Source organism: Xenopus laevis, chromosome 2L (assembly GCF_017654675.1).
Source record: "Xenopus laevis strain J_2021 chromosome 2L, Xenopus_laevis_v10.1, whole genome shotgun sequence".
NCBI classification, from domain to species: domain Eukaryota; kingdom Metazoa; phylum Chordata; class Amphibia; order Anura; family Pipidae; genus Xenopus; species Xenopus laevis.
This window is the reverse complement of record NC_054373.1, coordinates 36,372,211-36,393,539: the sequence shown is the minus strand read 5'-3', so window position 1 is coordinate 36,393,539 and position 21,329 is coordinate 36,372,211. Positions and strand designations below refer to the sequence as shown.

Here is a 21,329-nt window from a genome sequence, read left to right as displayed (position 1 = left end):
ACTAAAATCCTTCGAATTCGATATTCGAATGATTTTACTGCGAGGGTCGAATTCGAGGGTTTATTAACCCTCGAAATTCAACCCTTGATAAATCTGCCCCCAGGACTTTGTTCTTGATAATCTTCCATGGAACATGCAACAATCTTTCAAGAAAAATGGCCAAACTATTTTACTATCACCCCATTAATTTAAACTGCATTGAGGCTTGCTCATATCTTAGAGTTCACAATGGCCCCAAAAAACTAGCACTGTTTTTTGCCTATGTCACATGTAATGTCACTATGGCATTGGTCTTTTGCACCAGCCACTATCTGGGAAAATATTTGACAAAGATGTGGAATGTGATTTAAAGTGGACCTGTCACCCACACATAAAAAGCTGCATAATGAAAGTCCTTTGCAAATTAAACATGAAACACAAATATTTTTTCTCGTTAAAACATCCATACCTGTTATAAATGTGTTTAAATATCTGAGCTGTCAATCAAAGATTATCTGCCCCGCCTGTATGCCTGAGGCATAGAGGTGGGGCAGTCAATTACTTTCACTTTCCATTCGGCAATTCTTACATATCACTGCACTTCTCACATTTCTCCTTTCTTCCTCAGGCTCTATAATTGTGTAGGACTCTGTGCATGGGCATTAGGTTCCGCATTCTGGTGCATAAACAAGATTTGGGAATGATACACATTTGGTCTTAATAACAGTGTCCACAAAATGGCTCCTGCCTGCTTGCTGCAATAGTGTAATTCCAAGACGGAAGGAAACCAAATTTAAATAATAAATATAGCGTAAATAATGTTTATTTTGCTCAAGTAACATGATAGAAAAGAAATGTGGATTATTTCTCAGGGTGACAGGTCCTCTTTAAGCAAGTAAGCAGCACATGGGCACGAAATGGATAGCTTTTTTATAGGTGAATCCAGAATTCTGTACCACCACCTGAATGGCCAAACCTTTGTTGACATCGAGACATGGGCTATAGAGAAGTCCTTTTGGGTTTTAATTTTTTAAAACTTTTTTTAATTTTTGATCGTCTTTTGTATTTGCCGTGACATAATGATGACATTCACTGAATACCTGAGCTAAAGGAACCCTACTGATAAAGCATTTCACTCAAGTTATTTTGACTATTCTGTTAGGATGATAGTTATGGTTCTTTTTAAAGACTCCACTGGTAAGTATTGGGTGGCACACTGATCTAGGGATATATTTTAATCCCTCCATTGCTATTATTAGCAAGGGGTAGGGCATTAACCTTTAGATACAGATCAATCCTTCTTCTAACAATATTCCAGCCCATGAAAGAATAAATCAGGATACAAAACCTTTCTATGATTTGGAAAAGTGATAGATCAACATAAGCTTTCCCTGAACTACAGATGTCAGCATCCTATGAAAGTCTTCGACTCAGAATACTAGAAAGTTGATATCCGTATGTTACAATTAAGACATTTCCATTAATTTACCTGTATCAGATGGGCAGTTGATTTGTTTGTGGGTTTTTCCTTTAAGTGTTGAACAGGGAGGTGTTGTAAAGAAAATACTTTCGGCCTTTAAATGATCTTTGGGTCTTGCTGGATGTACAGTTACTTTGTATTTGCAGGAAAACAACAGGGCTGGTAGCACTATATGATGATCCTAATTAGAGAAAACACATGGAAAAAGTGATAAAACACTAAAAACTTATAAAAAATAGTACAATTATATTAGATCCGAGCACCATGTTTGTGATAGCTCTTAAACCTTGTATGGCGCCTTATCTTGCGCTAAATATACAGTATAGGCAACACTATTCTGTACCACAAGATTACAAAAGTATACAACAAAATGAGAAACCTGACGAATAGATAAGATTCTTCAATGACTGGCTCTATAATCCAGTGCCATAGATAACTAGGCCAATGCAAACATGTGCATGTTACTACACAGGCCCTAAATGTTCAGTTGGAATTGTAGTGTCAACACGCAGACTGTGGTCAGCAAAAGACCTTGCACTGAAGCTTCAGATGGCTTAAAATTTTTATAATGAATGCAATATGTTAGATCCCATCCCAGTATTAGAAAATACTGCATGAAAACATATTGAATCGCGAGACCCTATGTGAAAAAGGTAGATAGATGAGACATAGATGACAGACAGACATAAAACTAGAGTCCTGTGCAGAACCAATTTTTGAAATCTGCACCCAGACCAGCCCACAACGTCCATGTTTACCTATTTGGACCCACTAACCGACCTGACACTGCCTTATCCACAACCCTCTGACCAGCAAGAAACAAGCTGCTGTTGTAAACCAAAAGTAACACCATCAGAAGAAGGCAGGAACAAACCTTTTCAAAAATGTGTAAAGGAATATACTTGCTATAGATAGAACCCACAACCCAACACACACCAGAAAGTCCTACCCATAACCAGCAGGTAACCTGCTTTTTTGTAGTTAACCCTCGGGTACCCGACCCACTACAAGACTCTACATCAAACTTCAGACTGCCCTGCCAAAATATTTCATGGTAAGTCCTGGTACTAGAGGGTCTTGGTGTGGATTTTACATCCAGCCAGCAATTTCTTCTTTCTGCCATAGACCTCAAAAGCATAACATTGCATGGAAGCTTACAAGAGCCATATTTTAACTATTTAGATAATCGTAACATGTTTTAGCCTGCACAAGATAGATGACCCAGTCCAAGTGGTGGGCCCCTGCCTCAAAACCAAACAAGGGGCTGATGATTTTTTTACATCCCATAACCAAAAGTGCTTTATTGAGGTAATTACAGTTAGCTATGTAAAATGCTATAAATGTGATTTTTTTGTTGCATTTTTAAAATACATAGAAACTTCCCTTTGGGCTCAAAAATGAATACTTTTAAGATTTTATCATTTTGAATAGAAAACTGCAATTGCATACTCTTTCCGCAAAACTTTTCTTATTCATGGTTTTCTCTTTATAACTGTCTGTATATTACTATATACTAATACTTGTGAATTGTGGCCCAAACTGAAGAATTCTCTTTTGCTCTGTGTTTTAAACATTAAGATATAAGAGATTTCTCTTTACATGGGATTTATACATGATGAAAGATGAATGGTTATAGATCATGCGATCGTGAACTGAAATTGGAAAAAGATGTAAAGTGATGGATTACTTGAGCTGTGTAAATAATAAACGGTGTATAGGGCACCCAGGAGATATTGGTTTTTAATTCGTTTTGATGATAAACGCAGATGTAATAATTAGAGTTCTGATCAAGGTTAAAACACTGAAACACGCCCATTAACATGAAAGAAATGCAAGAAATGTCTAAGGGAAGTAATGTTTCTTCACCAAGTGATTACACATTTTCTTTATGTTTCCTGCCACCCGACCTCCGGTCTTTCGAAAACAGCAATTTGTCAGATAACTGAAGAGCTCCACATTCATCAAGTTGGCACTAAGTTCTCACCAGTAATATCTTTTCTCTATGAGTATACTTGATAAATTCAGGATCTTTGCAAGTAAATCTTTAAGGGACAAAGTATCACATGTTTTGTCATCAAACGAAACCTATTTAAATACACTACAATACTTTGTTCAACATGTAATGTACTCAAGCTGCACAATGTACTGCAATAAATGTTATGGTTTGGCTGCTGATTTTCTAGCATGTTCATTTGACACATGTTATTCTTATCCTGTACAGTTAATAAAGTTTAACTTATAGCAGAATGTTCTTATTTTATTGCAAACTGCTGTCAGCTCTGATGTGTTTAGACAACTTTTTTTCTGTTGTCTAGAACCTTAGATGATACATATTAACAACATGGTATTAGGCAGTACTGACAGCCAATGAAAATAAATATATTTGACTGCTCAAAGCAGTGTTTCTAACTTGTCTTTTTGGCTCAAATTACTGGCTTTAAAGGACCATAGAGCAAGTTAGTTTGGCTGGTTATTTAATCGATGCCGCAGTCATGTTTACATGTTTGTATAAAACCATAATTTTAATAACACTTACTTGGGTTACGGCTTTTTCTGGTCCTTTGGTCTCATTATGTGTACATGATTCAGGAAACCACTGGACATGGTACAGTCCTAACATTGAATCTGAAAGGGAAATCAAACATAGTAATCATCATCATCATTATTATTTATGTATGTAGCACCAGCAAGTTAGCTTTCCATTAACCTATAACGAACAGGGGTCTTACAATAATTTAACAAGCAAGGGTTACAGATTAAAAATAGGATCAGATGGCCCTACTCGCAAGAGCTTACAAACAAATAATATCAATTTTATTTTTATTATTAGACAAAAAAAACCACATCCATTTATACAAACCATTTATATAAACATAATATTGACCAATTCTGAGTGCCCGTAAGAGAGCTTTGTATTAAATTTAACACAATACCCTTTCGGTTTTTTGGTAGGAAAACAATTTCCTCTTACTTCTCAAAACAGTAGGTTCCATTCAAACTGACATATTGCTCAGCTGGTTCCTGATAGTCAGGAGTTTTAATAATTGTGACAAAAACAGAGCTGCTGGGGATCCATCTGGATTCCGTAGTTTAAAGGACACGTAAACTCCTACAAAAAAAATGTATCAGAGAACAGCCTCTTTGATATCTTTAAATAATTTCTTGCTAAATGCAAAGAGGCATTTGTTTTAATTGTATTCAATTCTATTCTATTATAGCCTATGTACGTCTGCATACTTGACTGCATGAATTTTACAGTGCACCAGTAAGATGTAAATGTTACTCATGATATGTCACAGAAAAAATGTCCGCTGGCGAAAACTGCTGTTTGTTTTAGGAAAATGTGATGGTGCTGGTGTCAAGTTCAGTATCCCAAACCCAAAACAAAAACCAAGGTCCTGGTCAAGGCTCACCCTTCCACCTATAACAGCTGTTATTAACGTCGGGAGGAGGCCTTTGCTATTAGGATGATGGCAAGTCTGGGCAGGCAAAGGAACCAGAACGTGTGACAGGAGTAACGGGGAAAGAGATCATTGTGGCCGTAAAACAGGCCAGGGTTAGCACAGTACAGAGTCAGCATCTGGAAGAATTGTCAGTAACAGGCAAAAGGTTGGTACAGGCAGAAATTCAGCAGAGTTCAGTGACAGGCTCGGCAAGGACAATAAGTACCCCTCAAAACTAACAATAGACCTTCTTTGGACAATGAAAAAACGAACAAGGCGCCTTCAAATATTTGAATTTGCTCCAAGTGCTATGACACCCGATGTGGTGCACCAAATAAAAGGACGCGAGCACCAAAACAGACCACTAGGTATTGTTACAGCTGCTGATCAGAGGGGATATATGTAGTGCAAATGATATGGTTTGGGTGGTGAAGATGTGCCCAACTTATATGGTATGTGGAATTTTCATGGTCAAAGGACTTGGCCTTTAAGTGTGCTCCATGTTTTTCCAAAAAAGATGACCCAAAATTTAACATTCCACATATCCTCCAAAAAATGTAGGTAAATATATTGACTTTGGATTCATGAGTGGGCAAGAAATGATAAAATGCATTGGAGAGCAACATTCTGTCCACGGGCTTCCAGTTACTGGTGTAGTTCATGCATTTCTGAAATTTAAGCCTATCCAAATTAGTTTAGATTGGAAATATTTGTCCCTCTAAAAAGTAATATGTCAGCTGCACTGTTCCCTAATGCTGCAAAAAACATAAGTCCAAGTAGATTTAATAAACCCAAAAAGTATTAAAACATATTTTAAGTGTAATTATCAAAATAATCTAAATATGTTTTAAATAATCCTATTTTAAGATTTTATGTAAAAATAACTTCCACCTGCCAGAAGCAGCTCTTGATATAATGTTTCTGGGCTGTAACGGCAGTAGCTTATGCCTTATGGCATCTATCTAGCTAAGGGATTTTACCCAGATCAGTGCAGTAAGCAGGGCACTTGCTCCCCCCAAAAAAACTATTGCAATGAAGACTGCCAACAAGAAAATCAGAAACAGCCCCAGTCACCTTGTGTCATAGGACATCAGCTGGGGGTGGAAGGGTATTTAACACTAAATATCTTGGTTTGTAATGGCTTGTAATTTGTAATACATTATATTTACAAAGAACCCTAAAATGGGATCATTTGAAACATATTACAAATCATTTTAATTGTGGTTTCCTTTTAGGCTATTAAATCAGTCATTGATGTTGAATAGATATAAGCATGCACAGCACTTTTTACTTGTACTTTTAAGCCCAAATGGTGCATTCCTATAGTTGACCTTAAAAGTGATCTTTACTGCTGTAAACAATTTTAAAACAAGGGGGATTCGATTAACAAGGTAAAAGTCCTAAATCGCCTTTCCATGCTGTACAACTGGAGTTTGATCAAAGAACAAAAGACTAATTTAGAATTTCATGGCAACGGTATGCACAACAGCTGCCTTGCATCAGAAATCTATCTTAATGACTTTCATCACCATTACTGAAGCAGAGATTTATAAGACGCATAACATTGATGAAGAGATATTGATGGTGAGATTTTACGAGAGCGAATGAAATACTGTTATCAACATTGACAGCAGAATACAAATATTCCATATGCCAATATGCAGGTTCCACGTGCCAATAAAATGATGATATCTTAAGATTTATATTACTGGACTTTTATAAACAGGTTTTTTTTTCGTTTCCCCTGAATTGAACTTTTTAGAGCTAAAAATCATGTAAAAACACAGAAAAACACTAACACAAAACTTCTCCATTTAAAAGCTGGCAAGGTTTTTGGGGTTGTTTATTTGTAAACGCACTAAAGGTTCCTAAAAAAACAAACATTTTGAATGTTTTAATAAATAAGTAGACATTTGTGATTTTTTTTTTAAATGTGAGTTTATTCGCAGTAAAAAGAACCTCTAAACCTACACAAATTTGAATTCTCATAAGTTGGCTTCCGGGTTTTGTTGTTTGGTGATGCAGAGGGTGCTGATTTGTTTTTTTTTATCCTAGCTTAATTTTGTATTGACATAACAGAAAGCAAAAATTGACTCATGGTAATATTTACATTATTCTTACAAACCAATCCAATTTTAAGGTCATCATGAGAGCAGAGCTGTCAACTAGTGATGTGCAGGCTGGCCCGAAATCTGTAGGACCTGTGGGTTTACCCGAGGGTTTGGTGAGTTCGGGGCTGGCTGCCACATCAAGTCTTCAGGTCGCAGATCCGCTCTCCCTGCCAGCAACCTAACACTTACAGCTTCTTCATTTATAGATTAGAGTCTACCCCACCCCTTTTATGAAGTCACTGCAGGGCAGGTTGTGCAAGGGTCTTTAAATGGAGGAGCTGGGTCGGGCAAGGTGCAGGTTAGGGTCGGGTGCAGGTCCTGATTCATTACTACTGCCAACCTTTTACTGCTCATTATTGGGGGAATTGTGGTCTGCTCCAGCATGCTGAGCAGGCCAGACGTGGTGTTGGCAGAAGTGAGGTCACAATCATGTGCACAACCTCTCCTGAAGCCATAGATTCTGTGCTGTGCATGCACAAATTGCTCCACTGACGTCTTTGGAACGTTCTGTGCACATCTGATTTTTGCCCGCAAATCATCAGAAATTTTGAAAAATCTTTCAAATTCTGGGAATCCTTCAGAGTGAGGGGAGACCAGGGGACAGACCCCAAAATCTGAAAACTCCCAAAAAAAAACAAGGAGCGATTGACAGCTCTGATGAGCGTTTATAAAAGTTGTCCACATGTAGTTTAGATATATATTAGGTAACCAAACACTAAATTCTTTCACTAAAAATGACCAAATAAAACATTTAAGGGCCTATTTATTAAACCTCGAATTTATCTGGTCAAGTTTTTAAAGGGGAATACATGAATTTTTCAACGGAAAAAACCCCGCATTTTTAAGATTTATTATACCCCAAAGCTGCTTGAGTTTTAGTAAATAACCCCCTTATTATTATCATCACTTTTTTACCTTCAGATACAAATGGACCATTTTGTCTTCTTACGGTTAAACTAAGTTCTTTTTCTGGAATGCATGTCATCAAACTACAAATATATTTAAAGGGGCTAAGTAGATTGTAGGTGGAAAGAAATGTTAATTGGATTTTAGTAATAGTCCAGGAGGAGAACGAGGAGAAACTGACCATTGCTGTGAGGTGGACATGGTTATTTGTGGAGCTTTTGAATTTGTGTATTATGCTGATCAAGAGCATGATGGAAAAGCATGGTAAAAATCTGCATGAATATGATCTTCTTGAAGAATGTAATGAAATTCATTAATAGAAAATATGTGTAACAAGAGCAATTTTCCCTGTGCATCTATGTACAGGACGAGGAAACCCCAATTCACTGTGGTTGCAGCTGTATTGTCATTCTCCCAACTCTTCAAAAGCAGATATGTGTGCAGATTTACAACATAGCACCAATGGAAATCACTCATGGGAATGTATAGTTGGCACAAACGATAAAACTTGCACTTTTGAAGAGTTGGGAGAATGACCGTGCAGCTGCAACTGCACTCCGGCTGCAGTATTTAATCCTTTTCACAAAATCTGCCCACTAGGGTCCACTATTTTCTATTAGATAAAATATATCCTCGCTGCACAAACTAGTATTGCTGCTAAGAAAAAGTAAAGCTGGCCATAGATGTTGAGATTTTTAAAAGATCCGATCCTCATCGTGAGACCACGATTTTCTCGGAACGATCGTACGAATTGACCATCACCTAAAAAGACGAATTTGCCAGGAAAACAAAGGGGAGCTGCCTGCTTGGCCCTGCTAACATAGATAGATTGCACTGGGACCGACAAAGATTTTTTGACCTGCCGATCAATTTCCTGACAGATGTCGGCTGAAAAATCGCAAGATGTACGATCGTTCGAATCCCACTAACCGCACGATAATTTCCAAGGATTGGTCGGCAAGTTTGGCTAGAAGAATCGTCGCGTCTATGGGGAGCTTAAGGCTCACCGGGAAGAGTGAGCGACTGAATTCACATTATGTAAATGATACAACACAATTGTTTGACTTGTTTCATTGACTTGTTTGACTTTTCATTAAGACATAAACCACCTATTGGGAATCCTCATTGACCAGACGGCTGTGTTTAGACAGATAACATCTTTCTGCATGAATGTGCCACATAGTGAGAAAAAATGAAGGCAAAAAAAACTCACCAGGATATGAGCAACTAGTCATAAATCCTACACTTTTTAATTCACAACCTGTTTCAGTCCATATAGGATCTCTATACAGAAGCCTTTTTCCCCCCCTGATGTCTCACAGCATGCTTAATCTAAAACTTCCCGGCCAGTGTGATAAAAGTCATGAAATATAGAATCTGACGGCTATAAGAATCTGAGAACTCTCTATAGGGATTTGTCATAGAAAAAATGTTCTATGTTGTCAGAAAGATATTAAAAATGCCATCCTTGAAACCAAATACTCTGAGAAACATTGAGGACTAAATTCTTACTGTATCCCTCAGTCTCGTGAATACACTCTGCAGTCCGAATACGACAACGATTTTTATTTTTTATAAACTCAATCTGCAGATATTAGCGAGTATTTGGAAAATAAATGCTTCCCCCTTGCCACTAAATCAATTCAAATATACAGACATTATTTTGTTAGGATGTACTAGAAGCCTGATTTATGCTACAACATGGATATCCATCACAGATTTCAAAAGAATGACAACAAAGATTTTTAGGCATTCAATAAGGCTTTGAAGGTAGCACAGGTTTTACCCATATGTGTACACACCAGAGGTTTAAAAAAAATCTTTCGTTTGTGTTTCTTGTAAAGAAGGAAATCTTCCGTAATTGTTCTAAATGTATGGCTATATATTCCAAGTCAGGAGTGACAAGGTATATCTCATCAAGACCACATGTTTCCAAACAAAATGGGTGGCCCTGTTTGTTGGTTGAATCTACGTTTAAATTTCATATATCAGATGTATTGGATGCCATCTGGGAATGTCCCATGTGTGTCTACAATAAGATAACAGCAATACATCATTTCTTAATATTAGCTTTGATGTTTTTTTGAATGTTTTTTGTACTGTAGCTATGCATACACCCCTTGCCTCATGCCATAAAAAGCCTTCTGTTCGAATGTCGATAGCTAGTTGATGTAGTTTGTTGTTTTAGTGCTGGCTTTGAAAAGCTATTTAATACATGCATTGGAATTCTTTTTAGGTGTATTTTAGACTCAGACCACAAACTGTGATCAGCCCCACCTTATATATATGTACAAGTATGGGATCTGTTATCTGGAAACTCGTTATCTAGAAAGCTATGAATTACGGGAAGGTTGTCTCCCATAGACTCCACTTTAATCAAGGACAGTACTTCACATTTTTAAAATGAATTCCTTTGTCTCTGTAATAATAAAACAATACATTGTGCTTAAAAGAGAATCAAACCCTTAATAAAAAAAATCCCCTACCCTACATAGACCCTCCCCCCCCCAGCCTAGCTGCCCCCTCTGGGTAAATGCCCCTAACTCTTTACTTCCCCCTCCATGGAGATTCTGTCCAGCAGAGTTCATGGGCGCCATCTTCAGCCGCTTTGGTAATCTTCGGAATGAGACAGGTGCTTCGGCGCTTTATGTGAGTTTCGGCACATTTGCAGTTGTTGCGAAACAGAAAATTTGCGCCAATTCGCCGGTCTCATTCCGAAGATTACCGAAGAGAAGAAGATGGCTGCTGTGAACTCCGCTGGACAGAATCTGCACAAAGGGGTAAGTAAAGAGTAAGGGGCATTTGCCCGGGGGGCATCTAGGCTGGGGGGGAGGAGGGAGGGGAGTCTATGTAGGGTAGGGGTAGTTTTTTCTATTAAGAGTTTGTTTCTCTTTTAATCCCAACTAAAATATAATGAATTCTTATTGGAGGCAGAATAATCCTATTGGGTTTAATTACTGTTTCAATGATTTTGCAGAAGACTTCATGTATTGTGATCCAAATTATGGAAAATACCAGGTCCAGAGCATTCTGGATAACAGGTCCCATACATGTACCAACATATGATCCTAAAGACCGTTTCTGCCTACCTACAATATTATAACTTGGATGTCATCAAACAGTTCAAGTTGCCACTCTCTTGCTTGGGTTGAGTTCCTCTTGTATCTCTAATTATGCTCCAAAGACTAACAATATAAGGTTACAACGCATGGGCAGATCTATGTAGCCAACTCAGTGGCCAAACAGACCAATCACTTGCCACGTTGACAACTTGAACTATATGGAGGTGCAAACAGCACCCTTTGTTGCCACTCTCTTCTTTGGGTTGAGTTCCTTTGTAGCTCAAATTATGCTCAAAAGACTTACAGTATAAGGTTATCATGCATGGGCAGAGCTATGTAGTCAAGTCAGTCACTCACCACAAAAAAAATGTCTACATCCAGTCTATTGACCAGAACAAAAAAAACATCAGATAAGGAGAGAATTAACCCATTCAGCCAGTGATCGTTTAGATGCATTGATGATATTATGAGCTGAATAAAAGAAACTAAATGTGAAATTGAAAGTTGTCCAGTTCACACAAATTCTGATTGGCTTTCAATGAACCAAGCACATGGGCAGGTCAATTAAAACCAGCATAATCTGCCAGCAGTTTTACCTTACTGTGTGGAGACATTACTGGAAAGCATTACCCAGCTAATGGATTGCAGAAGATAAATTTACCCCTATTGTGTTAGATAACCTAATAACAAACAGCTGACTCTAATAACGTTAACATTTCCAGCAAATGACAGTTTAATACAGTTACTTTACACAACAGTTACAATCTGAATGTGTTAAATTTGCAATAGTCACTACTCCAGCAGCTAAAATGTATATGCTTAGGTTTGTGGCACCTACAGTAAGGCAGGAACCTAAAAAGAAAAATGTAATGGTAAAATATATGAGACGTCATTTACGACCACATATACAGTGAGCAAAGTATACTTCAAGCACAGCTGCATTTTTTCCCCATGATGCAACGTTTGGTGACGAGGAGTGTTGCAGTCGTGGCTGGTGCATTAAAATTAGTGCAATTGCTCTTGCACTTTGCCGCAACTCTTACACAGTTTTTTGAGTACGGTTGGCGTCATTTCCATCAATCATGTTCAACCCTGGCACAACTGTAATGTGGGAATTGATGCTTGGTGCTTTGGGAACCCTGCATCTACCACTTGGTTTGGAGGTGATGATAGTTCCAGTTTTCCCTTGCGTCAATAGGAAAAATTGCGTCCGATTTGGAATAGAATGCAAGAGGGACTGAGTGGTACCAAGCACAACTATATAGAGGTGCAGACAGCCCCCTTTGAATCAAGTACCTTTAATAAATGGGATTTTTGGTGCAACTCAACTGCCAGAAATTTGCATAACCACAACTGTGCTAATGCTCATAAATGACCCCTATATAAGGCAGTTTTGTGACCATGATATCAACACTCCTTACTGTAATACCTGTAATAGTTTGTCTTCATTTGCCATTATAACTGGGTTGTGTTAATATAAGCTTCTCATTTGAGGAGGCAACCAAATGAATTGCAGAATGTTAATGACAAAGACAGGAATATAAATGTGTAGACAGAAAGGCAGACGAAAGGAAATATACAAGCATATGTGTTTTGTTAATTTTTTTAGGCGCAGGAGTTTTAAATATTTTGAGAGATAAATAAATCTCTGACATGCAGATAAGACACATACCAGAATGTTAGCTTACATTACATCATTCTCATGAATATTTTCAAACACAACATCCTTTTTTTGACTCTTTGTGATTAAATAAAACCGTGAATTCTGTTTTTAATTATTTCTGCCAGGGATCTGACTATTCTGCACCCAGTTCCCCTTTCTTTTTCATTTTTTTGGACACAATTTAATCAATCAATCTGCAAGATACTTTCCAACATGAGAAAATCTGTTGTTTTCATAATAATGAAGTCTTTGTGTGTCCTGCTAACATGTCTCACGAGGCAAGAGGCCTCATAACACACAGAGAAAATATTTTGTAAGAGATTGTACGGGAGATTAAATGAATTGAATGAGAAAAAAAACCTTTATAATAAAAAGTATTCATGTGTTGTTGTATGTATTGTGTGGAAAAGTACAAGTAACATTGATGATGTTCTCATTTTCCAATGATATGGAAACTAAACAGGGCACATGAGAATAAGCAAAGGGCCTTTATTTACAATAAATATACATATCACATTGTATATGCATTTAATTACATTGGGGGCAATAATAGGGGAACAAAGAAGTCTACATAAAATACAGGTATGGGATCTGTTATGAACAAAACTCCAAATTACAGGAAGGCTGTCTCCCATAGACTCCATTTTATCCAAATAATCCAAAACCATTTTCTTTTTCTCTGTAATAATGAAACAGTACCTTGTACTTGATCCCAACTAATAAATAGTGAATCCTTTTTGAAGACAAAACAAGCGTATTGGGTTTATTTAATGTTTACGTGATTTTTTAGTACACGTAAGATATTAAGATCCATACGCTATCTAGTAGAATTAAGTCAAAGGCAACTAGACATTTAGGGAGTTATTAAACCTCACATTATACTGGTCGGGTTTGTTGGAGAAAAACTTTTTTTGAGATGTATTATACTCTAAAGCTGCAAAAAGTCCAAATCCAAAAATCTGCCATCTCAGACCTGTCGATGTCCCATGAAAGTCACTGGGAGAGGCATCTATCCCAATTTGAAGTTATCGTGGTATGCCCTGGGTTTAGCCCAAAAAAAAACCATTGAGGGTAGTCACAGACAAGGGTTTTGTGACAAATAGTTACCCTGGTGGTCTAGTGGCTTACCATGTGGCAGGCAGGGCGCCCACCATGCCTTCGGTTGGGACGCCCACTGCATGCCTCCTGTTCCCTTCAGCGCTGGTTCTTCTATGGTGCGCGCGGCCGCGCGCTTCCTGGCTTATTCACCGGAGTGATGACGTCATCGCGCAATAGCGCAAAATTCAAAGTATTTAAAGCAGCTTTGAGTGAAAACTCATTGCCCGTTGTTATTTTCTATTTGCTCGTTTCCTGGGTGTTTATTCCTTGTGAATCCTGCTTGATCTATAAAGGTAGAAGCAAAAGCCGAGACCAGGGAGCCTAGCATTGGTTCTGAATTTAGGGTGCCGAACGTGACATGTTTAATTCACTTGAACTGAAGAAGCCACTCGGATGAGTGGTGAAAAGTTTTCAAGACAAACTCTAAATGTCCAGTTCTACTAGATACTGGATATCATGACCTGGATAAATGAGAATCTTCATAGACATACGGTATGAAGATACAAATTATGGAAAGATCCGTTATCTGGAAACCCCCAGGTCCCGAGCATTCTGGATAACAGGTCCCCATACCTGTATCTTATACTATATAGAAAATTACAGAATAAATAAAGAAATAGGCAGAAGTTGATGAGCCATTATGTGTATAATCGAACATTGTATTCAAAAAGAACAATGGCCTTTTGGAACATTTGGCATTCACAATTGTGCAGATCCAATATGATGATCAAAACTCGAGTATTTCAATCACACAAATATTGGATCAAAACTACCTTTTTTTTTATATGCCTTCATCAGTTTTTTGATTGTCAGCAGGTGTCATAGACAACATATCTCCCAATTATATAAAAGTGAAATGACTGTCAATAGGCCAGTGGGTTCTCCTTGGGAGGACCGTGATGATCAAAGCACCCCATGTGCCATCAGCCTAAGGCTTGATCCCAAGTTCTAACAACAGATAAGTCTGTAAGTTATTTCACATTCAGTTATTAATTTAGATTTTTTTACATCTGCATATTTCACTCTACTGACTACCTTCTTAACCACAAAAAACTAAACTTCAGTTGGAAATCCACATAGTTTCAAGTTGAAAGAAGGCAAACCTCAATCACTTTTAACTCTTACTCACATAATTCCTATTTTACTTTCTATTTGATCCAAAGAAAAGAGAAAAATGTTGTGTCCAGTTTATTGGAATTATTTTATTTCTTATGTAGCTTTAACATCCTCAAAAGCATTCATTCTGGTAGACTTTTTGTAATTGATCTGAGATATTTATAATTATTCTTTTTTTTTATTAGAGGTATAGAACCTGTTATACAGAATGCTCGGGAGCTGGGATTTACCAGATCTTCTGTAATTTGGATCTTGATACCTTAAATCTACTAGAAAATCATGTAAACAAAGCCAATAGGCTGGTTTTGCTTCAATTATATTATATTAGTTGGGATCAAGTACAAGGTACTGTTTCATTATCTCAGAGAAAAAGGGAAACAATTTTAAAATTCTGGATTTTCTGGATAAAATGAAGTCTATGGGAGATGGCCTTTCTGATATTTCTTGATAATGGATTTACAGATAGACCCATATTATAAATCTAAATTGAAATATCAATGCAACATGAACCAGGAGCCTATAGCAACCAATTATCATTTGACTTTCAATGAACCACATCAGTGAAAGTTCATATTTGATTATTTCCCATAAACTCCATAAACTGTTTTTATGTGGGAGTTACTGAATAACATGTGCCACACGTGCAGGAGCAAGACATAGAAATACATTTCTATATTTGTACTCTGATTGTTTTCCATTACAATAGAAGGTCAACAGTCCCATAAAGTGTTGGCCTAACTAGTCTGCTTCTTTTTTAAACCAACAAGCAATGTTTTTCAAGTGTCAGTCTTGTCAGACACCTAAAGGATATCTTAAAGGGTAGCAAAAATAACACAGATTTTGCTTACTAGTCTCAAACTTTATTTATTTATTCTAGAAAGCATAACGATATATCAGTGCAAAATGGCTAGTTCTGCTCTTGAGCTATGTTTACTTACCAATCCCTAGAAAAATCAGATTTTTAGTATTTCTTTGAGTCAAATCATGATGTTAAACAAGTGAGGTCAAGCGATAAAACAAGCAAAGCTATTCCCTTTTAGTTTAAGATAATAGTATTAACATAAAGGCTGTGGATTATACCCAATGATTACTGTTGGTATTTCTTTCCACAAAGGAATTTGTGTGTTTTCTAAATCTGAATCTGCAATTTTACCATTTACAATTTTGTGATCTATATTCTCTTTCTTGTTTTAAAAATCTTTATGGACAGAATGTAGAATCCAGCCTTCCTCTCTGATTTAAACGGATCCAGAACAGAGCAAAACTAATTACTTAAGCCAATCTCTGACTAGGAAAGTGTGCATCGTGTTGTGCTACATCCTCCTTAACTTAAGGTATAAGTAAATGCATTTTTTTAGAACGGTATCTGTGCTGCCAATAAAGTTTGCTTGCAGCAATATTTATACAGATATGCCCTGCATCTCATGTCAAGTTTCTTAACTTTAAAACATCCATCAAATGTCAAAATGTAATAAAACATAACTTTGTTACCTAAAATGTTGTTTTATTTCTCAAAGGTATAAATACACTATGTTTTCCTATATGAATGCCACAACATGCTGAGTAGTCACCAAGGCTTTAAAGCCTAAAATACATGATTTGCAGGAGTAAGTATTATATATATATATATATATATATTCAACTCCCAGTAGAGTATGTGTTATAGCATATGGGACTCTTTTACAAGGGATGTGTTACAGGAGACTCAACTAGCTACCTTACTCCGGCCTCTCACTCCTAAACTGAGCTATAACAAACCTTTTCCTACTTCTTCTCCTTCTGTCTTTCGTCTTCTCCTACTGAGGCCTAGCTCCACCTATTCTGGCATCAACCACCCCCTCCAACAGGTGGGATACAAAGAAAGAGGCCAAGCACATGGTGACCTCCCTTTTTATAGACTAGAGAAACAAGACACCCCTGGCCAACTACTAAAATGCCAGGCAAATACTTGCTTAGGGAAACAATCACTGCAACCCAACTGTAAAACAGGCCCAACGCTTAGCAGGCTTAATCCTCATGAAGACTGGAAAACCTAATTAGCCAGTTATTAACTAGAGGCGCCCAGTGCACTCCAATCCACATCCTCCCACCCACTTCCCACCCAGACTCCACCCACTATGTGCCCCATGCTGACGTGCTCTGCTTCCCCGCAGCAAGATTTCTTTGGTACGAACCGCCTATATTATCCTCATTGTGATCCAATATCACCTACCCCAAGGTGGGGTATCAGGGAGAAATCCTCTCATTTGCCGTCCTCCCTAAATGAGCAGATGCATGTATGGCCAACTTTACAGTCAGACACAGGCAATTCTATCCAGACTGACCTTAAATTGTTCAAGTGAGAACAGATATTTTTTTTATCCTTGTTAAGATCTGTCCTGGGTGATTTGTAGAATCTGATTTGTAGAATCTAATTAGATGCAACAAATTATTTTCCATTATTACTCGTTTTGTAAGGCTATGGTGCTATAATAATACAGGTTGACAAGTACATGGCTAGGGACGAGTAAACTTTCATCCTGTACAGCTTTGTGTTGAAATTAGAATGGTGACAATTTTGGAAAATCCTCACTAGAATTTTGCCACATGTTTTGTTTTTCGCCAGGAAAAAAACCCATCATTGTTGCACTGAAAAAAACGTAGAAAAAACACGATGTTATGTGTCTATGCCCACCCCCTTCCCCTGTCTATCTATAGAGCTGTTTGGGAGCCATGTTCGGAAAAAATGGGCAACACAGAACATTTTTTTCTATGTTGTAGCATACCGGAAAAGAGCTTCCTCAACAAGACAAAACCACAGAAAATGTTGTCAAAACTGCGAAATTCCACAAAAAAATGTGTTTTGCAATTTTTTCAGAAAATTGAGCCAGTTTCATTCCAATGTAAGGACACTGAGTGGCATTCGGCAATCAGATGCAGCAGTTCAATACCATTCAATCTGAGCTAAAGAACGGTCAAATTGCAGAATAAAAGAAATGGCGCACATCGATTTTGTTCCCCCTGACTTTTTTTCTAGGTACAAAATCACAGGAATTCAATCCAGTGCTATTACAGTGGGGGGTAAATTCCTTCTTAGCAAACAGTTTTCTGCGACTTGTCATATGCGAATGCATTGCCCATAGAGCTGTAAATACTATGCTATGATTTTGTTATGAACGATTCCAAGATGGTGCTTTGTGCTGCATATTATATTCACATATGCTAGCATTTTATAGTCTCGCAATCACCATTAGTCGGAGTCCAGAAAAATGTATGTTTTGCAGAGACCTTAAAGGCATTTAGACAAGTGAAGTGTGTTGCGTGAATGAGTTATAGGCCTTAAATAACAAGATCCACTGGGGGCAAGGACTGATGTAAAGGATAAACATCTCTGTAAAGCACTACATAACATGCTGGCGCTATATAAATAACAGGGTAATAATGACAAGTTTGACCAGCATGCAATACCTTGTCTGTGTGTATATTTATTCTGCAATGTATTCCTTAATTTTCATTCCAAGCTGCCCAGAAAGAAAGTTTATTTATCTCTCTGACTTTTCAGCCATTGACAGATGCCTGTGATTGGTCCAAATAATTATGAGCTCCATCGCAATTAGGATAGTAAGGGATATATAAGCAGGGAAAGAAAAAATAATGAAACTGTAAGTAAGCAGATGAGATTCGCACTCATTGATCCACTTCCCAAAAGGTTAACCGAAAGGGAAGAAAAAAATGGATTTCAAACCATAATCCTGTTTCCATTTCAAAACAGATGGCCCCCGGATTTTCATCTGGTTGCAAAAGAAATGTTGTTGCTACAGATAATGAACTGCACAAGGTTAAGCAAATAAGATAACAGCATGTATCAGTCTGTGTTAGGATTTCCAAAATAAACTGTCTCCTCACCTTCTGTCTTTTTCCAGTAGACTTTGACCTGCAGCTGATTGTCTTGGTAGAATGGAGCACCAATTTCCAACATGCGAGCAGTGCGTTTCCTTTGGGGAGGAGCTAAAATGTCTGTCTTGATTTTGCTTATTTTTGATACTTGATCCTCTGCGGGAGAAAAATAAATAAATTTACTGAAAATGTATTTATCTGCAAGGATGAAAAATCTATTTCTCTGCACCACTGCCTTCTGCTCAACTATACTTGGGTTTGGAACACTTGAGGGGTCTTTACAACCACAAGTGCCGTGAGTAAAGTGAGCATTGAGCAATCAGTAGGTTTTTTCCCACAATGAAGCATTTTCCCCCAGGATTATAGGCAGTTGCAGCCAAAGTGGTATTTTAGTAATTGTGCTTCAACACGAAGACACAACCGATTGGCATCATTTCCTGCAATTGGCATCACAATGTTTTCCATTATTATTTTTTTGGGGGTACTGAGCTGCGGTGACTGGCAAAGAGTGCTGCTGGAATACCGGAGCTACTGCCTGGTTTGAAAAGTATCAATAGGTGCAACTGAGCTTGATTTGGAACAACAGGCAGGAAGAGCCAAGTGGCATCAAGCATAACAATAGGGAAGTGCTATAGGGGAGTTCCAATTGATAGATGGCTTTAAAGGCTGTAAATGACCCATTTAATATTTGTATATACAGCTTAATAAATAAAGGACAAGGAAAGTGAGTCACTGATGGGGGGTTAAAATTGGTTAGGCACCCCCACCAGTGCCTCTAATTGCTTACCTCTTACTCCAGGCCAGCAATCCTCCTCTTTAAAAAGCACTTTGCCCGGGGGGTCTTTTTTACTGCAGAGTGGGCTACCACAATCGTCCCCCAAGTTCCCAGGCATCCCCTGTACCAAGTCTGAAAAAGGTGCAGGGGATAACTGGGAAGTAGAAGGAACACTCCATTAAGAATAGCAAATATGAAATGTTTTAAACCCAGCTGTAAAGTCAGTGTTTTAGTTTTCTGAAGGATAGGCAGCAACCATTTCATCCCAGCATTCCAGACGGCCTGTTCTGTAGTCACTGGGGATGCCAAAAAACATTGGCCCTCCACAGAGACTCAGACTTTCCTTGCACTTTAAGACTTAGTTAAGTTCTGTATATAAATATTAAAAATTTTAGGTGTTTTAAACTCATTTGTAGTTAAGCAGTAGGATGTGATCTAGTTGTCTGCCATTTTGCCCCAGTCTTTCAAATGGTCTGCTCTGAAGATAAAAACACCTTCTAAAGATCAGCAGTACTGTCGTAGGGTAAGAGGTAAGCCATTAGTGGCTTCCCTTAGAATAAAGCACTTATACAAATACACATATTAAAAAATGAAAATGCTGTTCAATGAGCTTCAAAACTATCGAACATGAACATTAAAGGAAATGTGATTTATTGTGCAAGTTAAGGGTAAGCATTGGTTCACTTTCAAGGTAATGTAATAAAAGTCAACAAAACTGTACAGGTCTAGTATCCCACAACAACCAATTAGATGTTTACTTTAATACATTCTACATTGATCAGTAGGGGGTTACTAGACCAGTAGCAAATGTGTGCCTTTTATTAAATTGTCCTGTTTGGGTCATAAGTAGGGTTGACATCTTTTCTGGAAAAAAATACCAGCCTTCCTATATATTTATCTTTTTTCCCTATTAATAACAATGGGATCAGTCATTGTTTTTACCGGCCAGGTCGGTAAAATACCGGCCAGGTGGCAACCCTAGTTATAAGCAGTGTAAAGAAACGCTTCTGCCCTCCAATTTAAATTTTTCATCACATAAAAACAATGTTCTAGCAAATAAATATTTATCTCTCCCAAATTAAAGTCAGTACTTACGGCTTGTGCTTGGGGGGCTGGTGGAAAAGTAGAGTGAGACCTTGCCACTTTTTAGACGCACTTGTCCCCAATATGTGATGGCTTGCAGTTCAACCATATAGTTGCTGTTTGCTTGCAGACCTTCCAAAGCCACTGAGTTCTGAGACTACAATCAGCAACAAAAAGAAAAGTACAATGAGAAAGAGTAGCTGAAATCCACTGATTACACCGCTAGGCTTCCTTTAAGGCAAATGCTAACGAACAAAAGCATAAAGTGAGCCTGCTCCTCTCTCTATTTGTATTGCTTGCAACTTGCGTTGAAGAATCAGTTGATATAATTTCCTCTTTGATCATGCTTTTGACTAATGGTGGCATCATAATATATTTAATGAGCGGTAACAACTGTCATAAACAAATTCTAGGACAGCGGAACTGAAGGTGGCTGTTCTCGCTATGTAAACTGATTTTCTTGACGAAAAAAGACGGAAGCAGCAGACATCAAAAGAAGGATGTAAGTAATTACTGAAAGTCGTTTCTGTTTTTTTAAGGTAAGCTTTCCCTTTAGTTCCAATTGTGCTGGTCTTTACAATACGTGGATTTGGGGATTTTCATCGCTATTCTTTTGATTTTCTAAAGCCTATCAGTGTATAAGAATTTAAATGTATTAGCAAAGGGTTCACCTTCATGTGGCATTACATCACTGTGACTCATTACAAAGTGCACCCACTCGAATGTGTACATTGTTC

At 37.7% G+C, this 21,329-nt stretch overlaps 1 protein-coding gene across 1 annotated transcript in view; it reads right to left on the bottom strand.

Annotated features, from left to right (window-relative positions):
• The window catches only part of anos1.L (anosmin 1 L homeolog), a 129,113-nt gene that overhangs the window by 6,451 nt on the left and 101,333 nt on the right, over window positions 1-21,329 (bottom strand). Inside the window, exons 8-11 of the mRNA XM_018246158.2 lie at window positions 20,605-20,749; window positions 18,744-18,890; window positions 3,996-4,084; window positions 1,469-1,640 (exon numbers count right to left, since the gene is read on the bottom strand). Of these exons, the coding sequence (XP_018101647.1) occupies window positions 1,469-1,640; window positions 3,996-4,084; window positions 18,744-18,890; window positions 20,605-20,749 (553 nt within the window). The remainder of the gene's footprint in view (window positions 1-1,468; window positions 1,641-3,995; window positions 4,085-18,743; window positions 18,891-20,604; window positions 20,750-21,329) is intronic.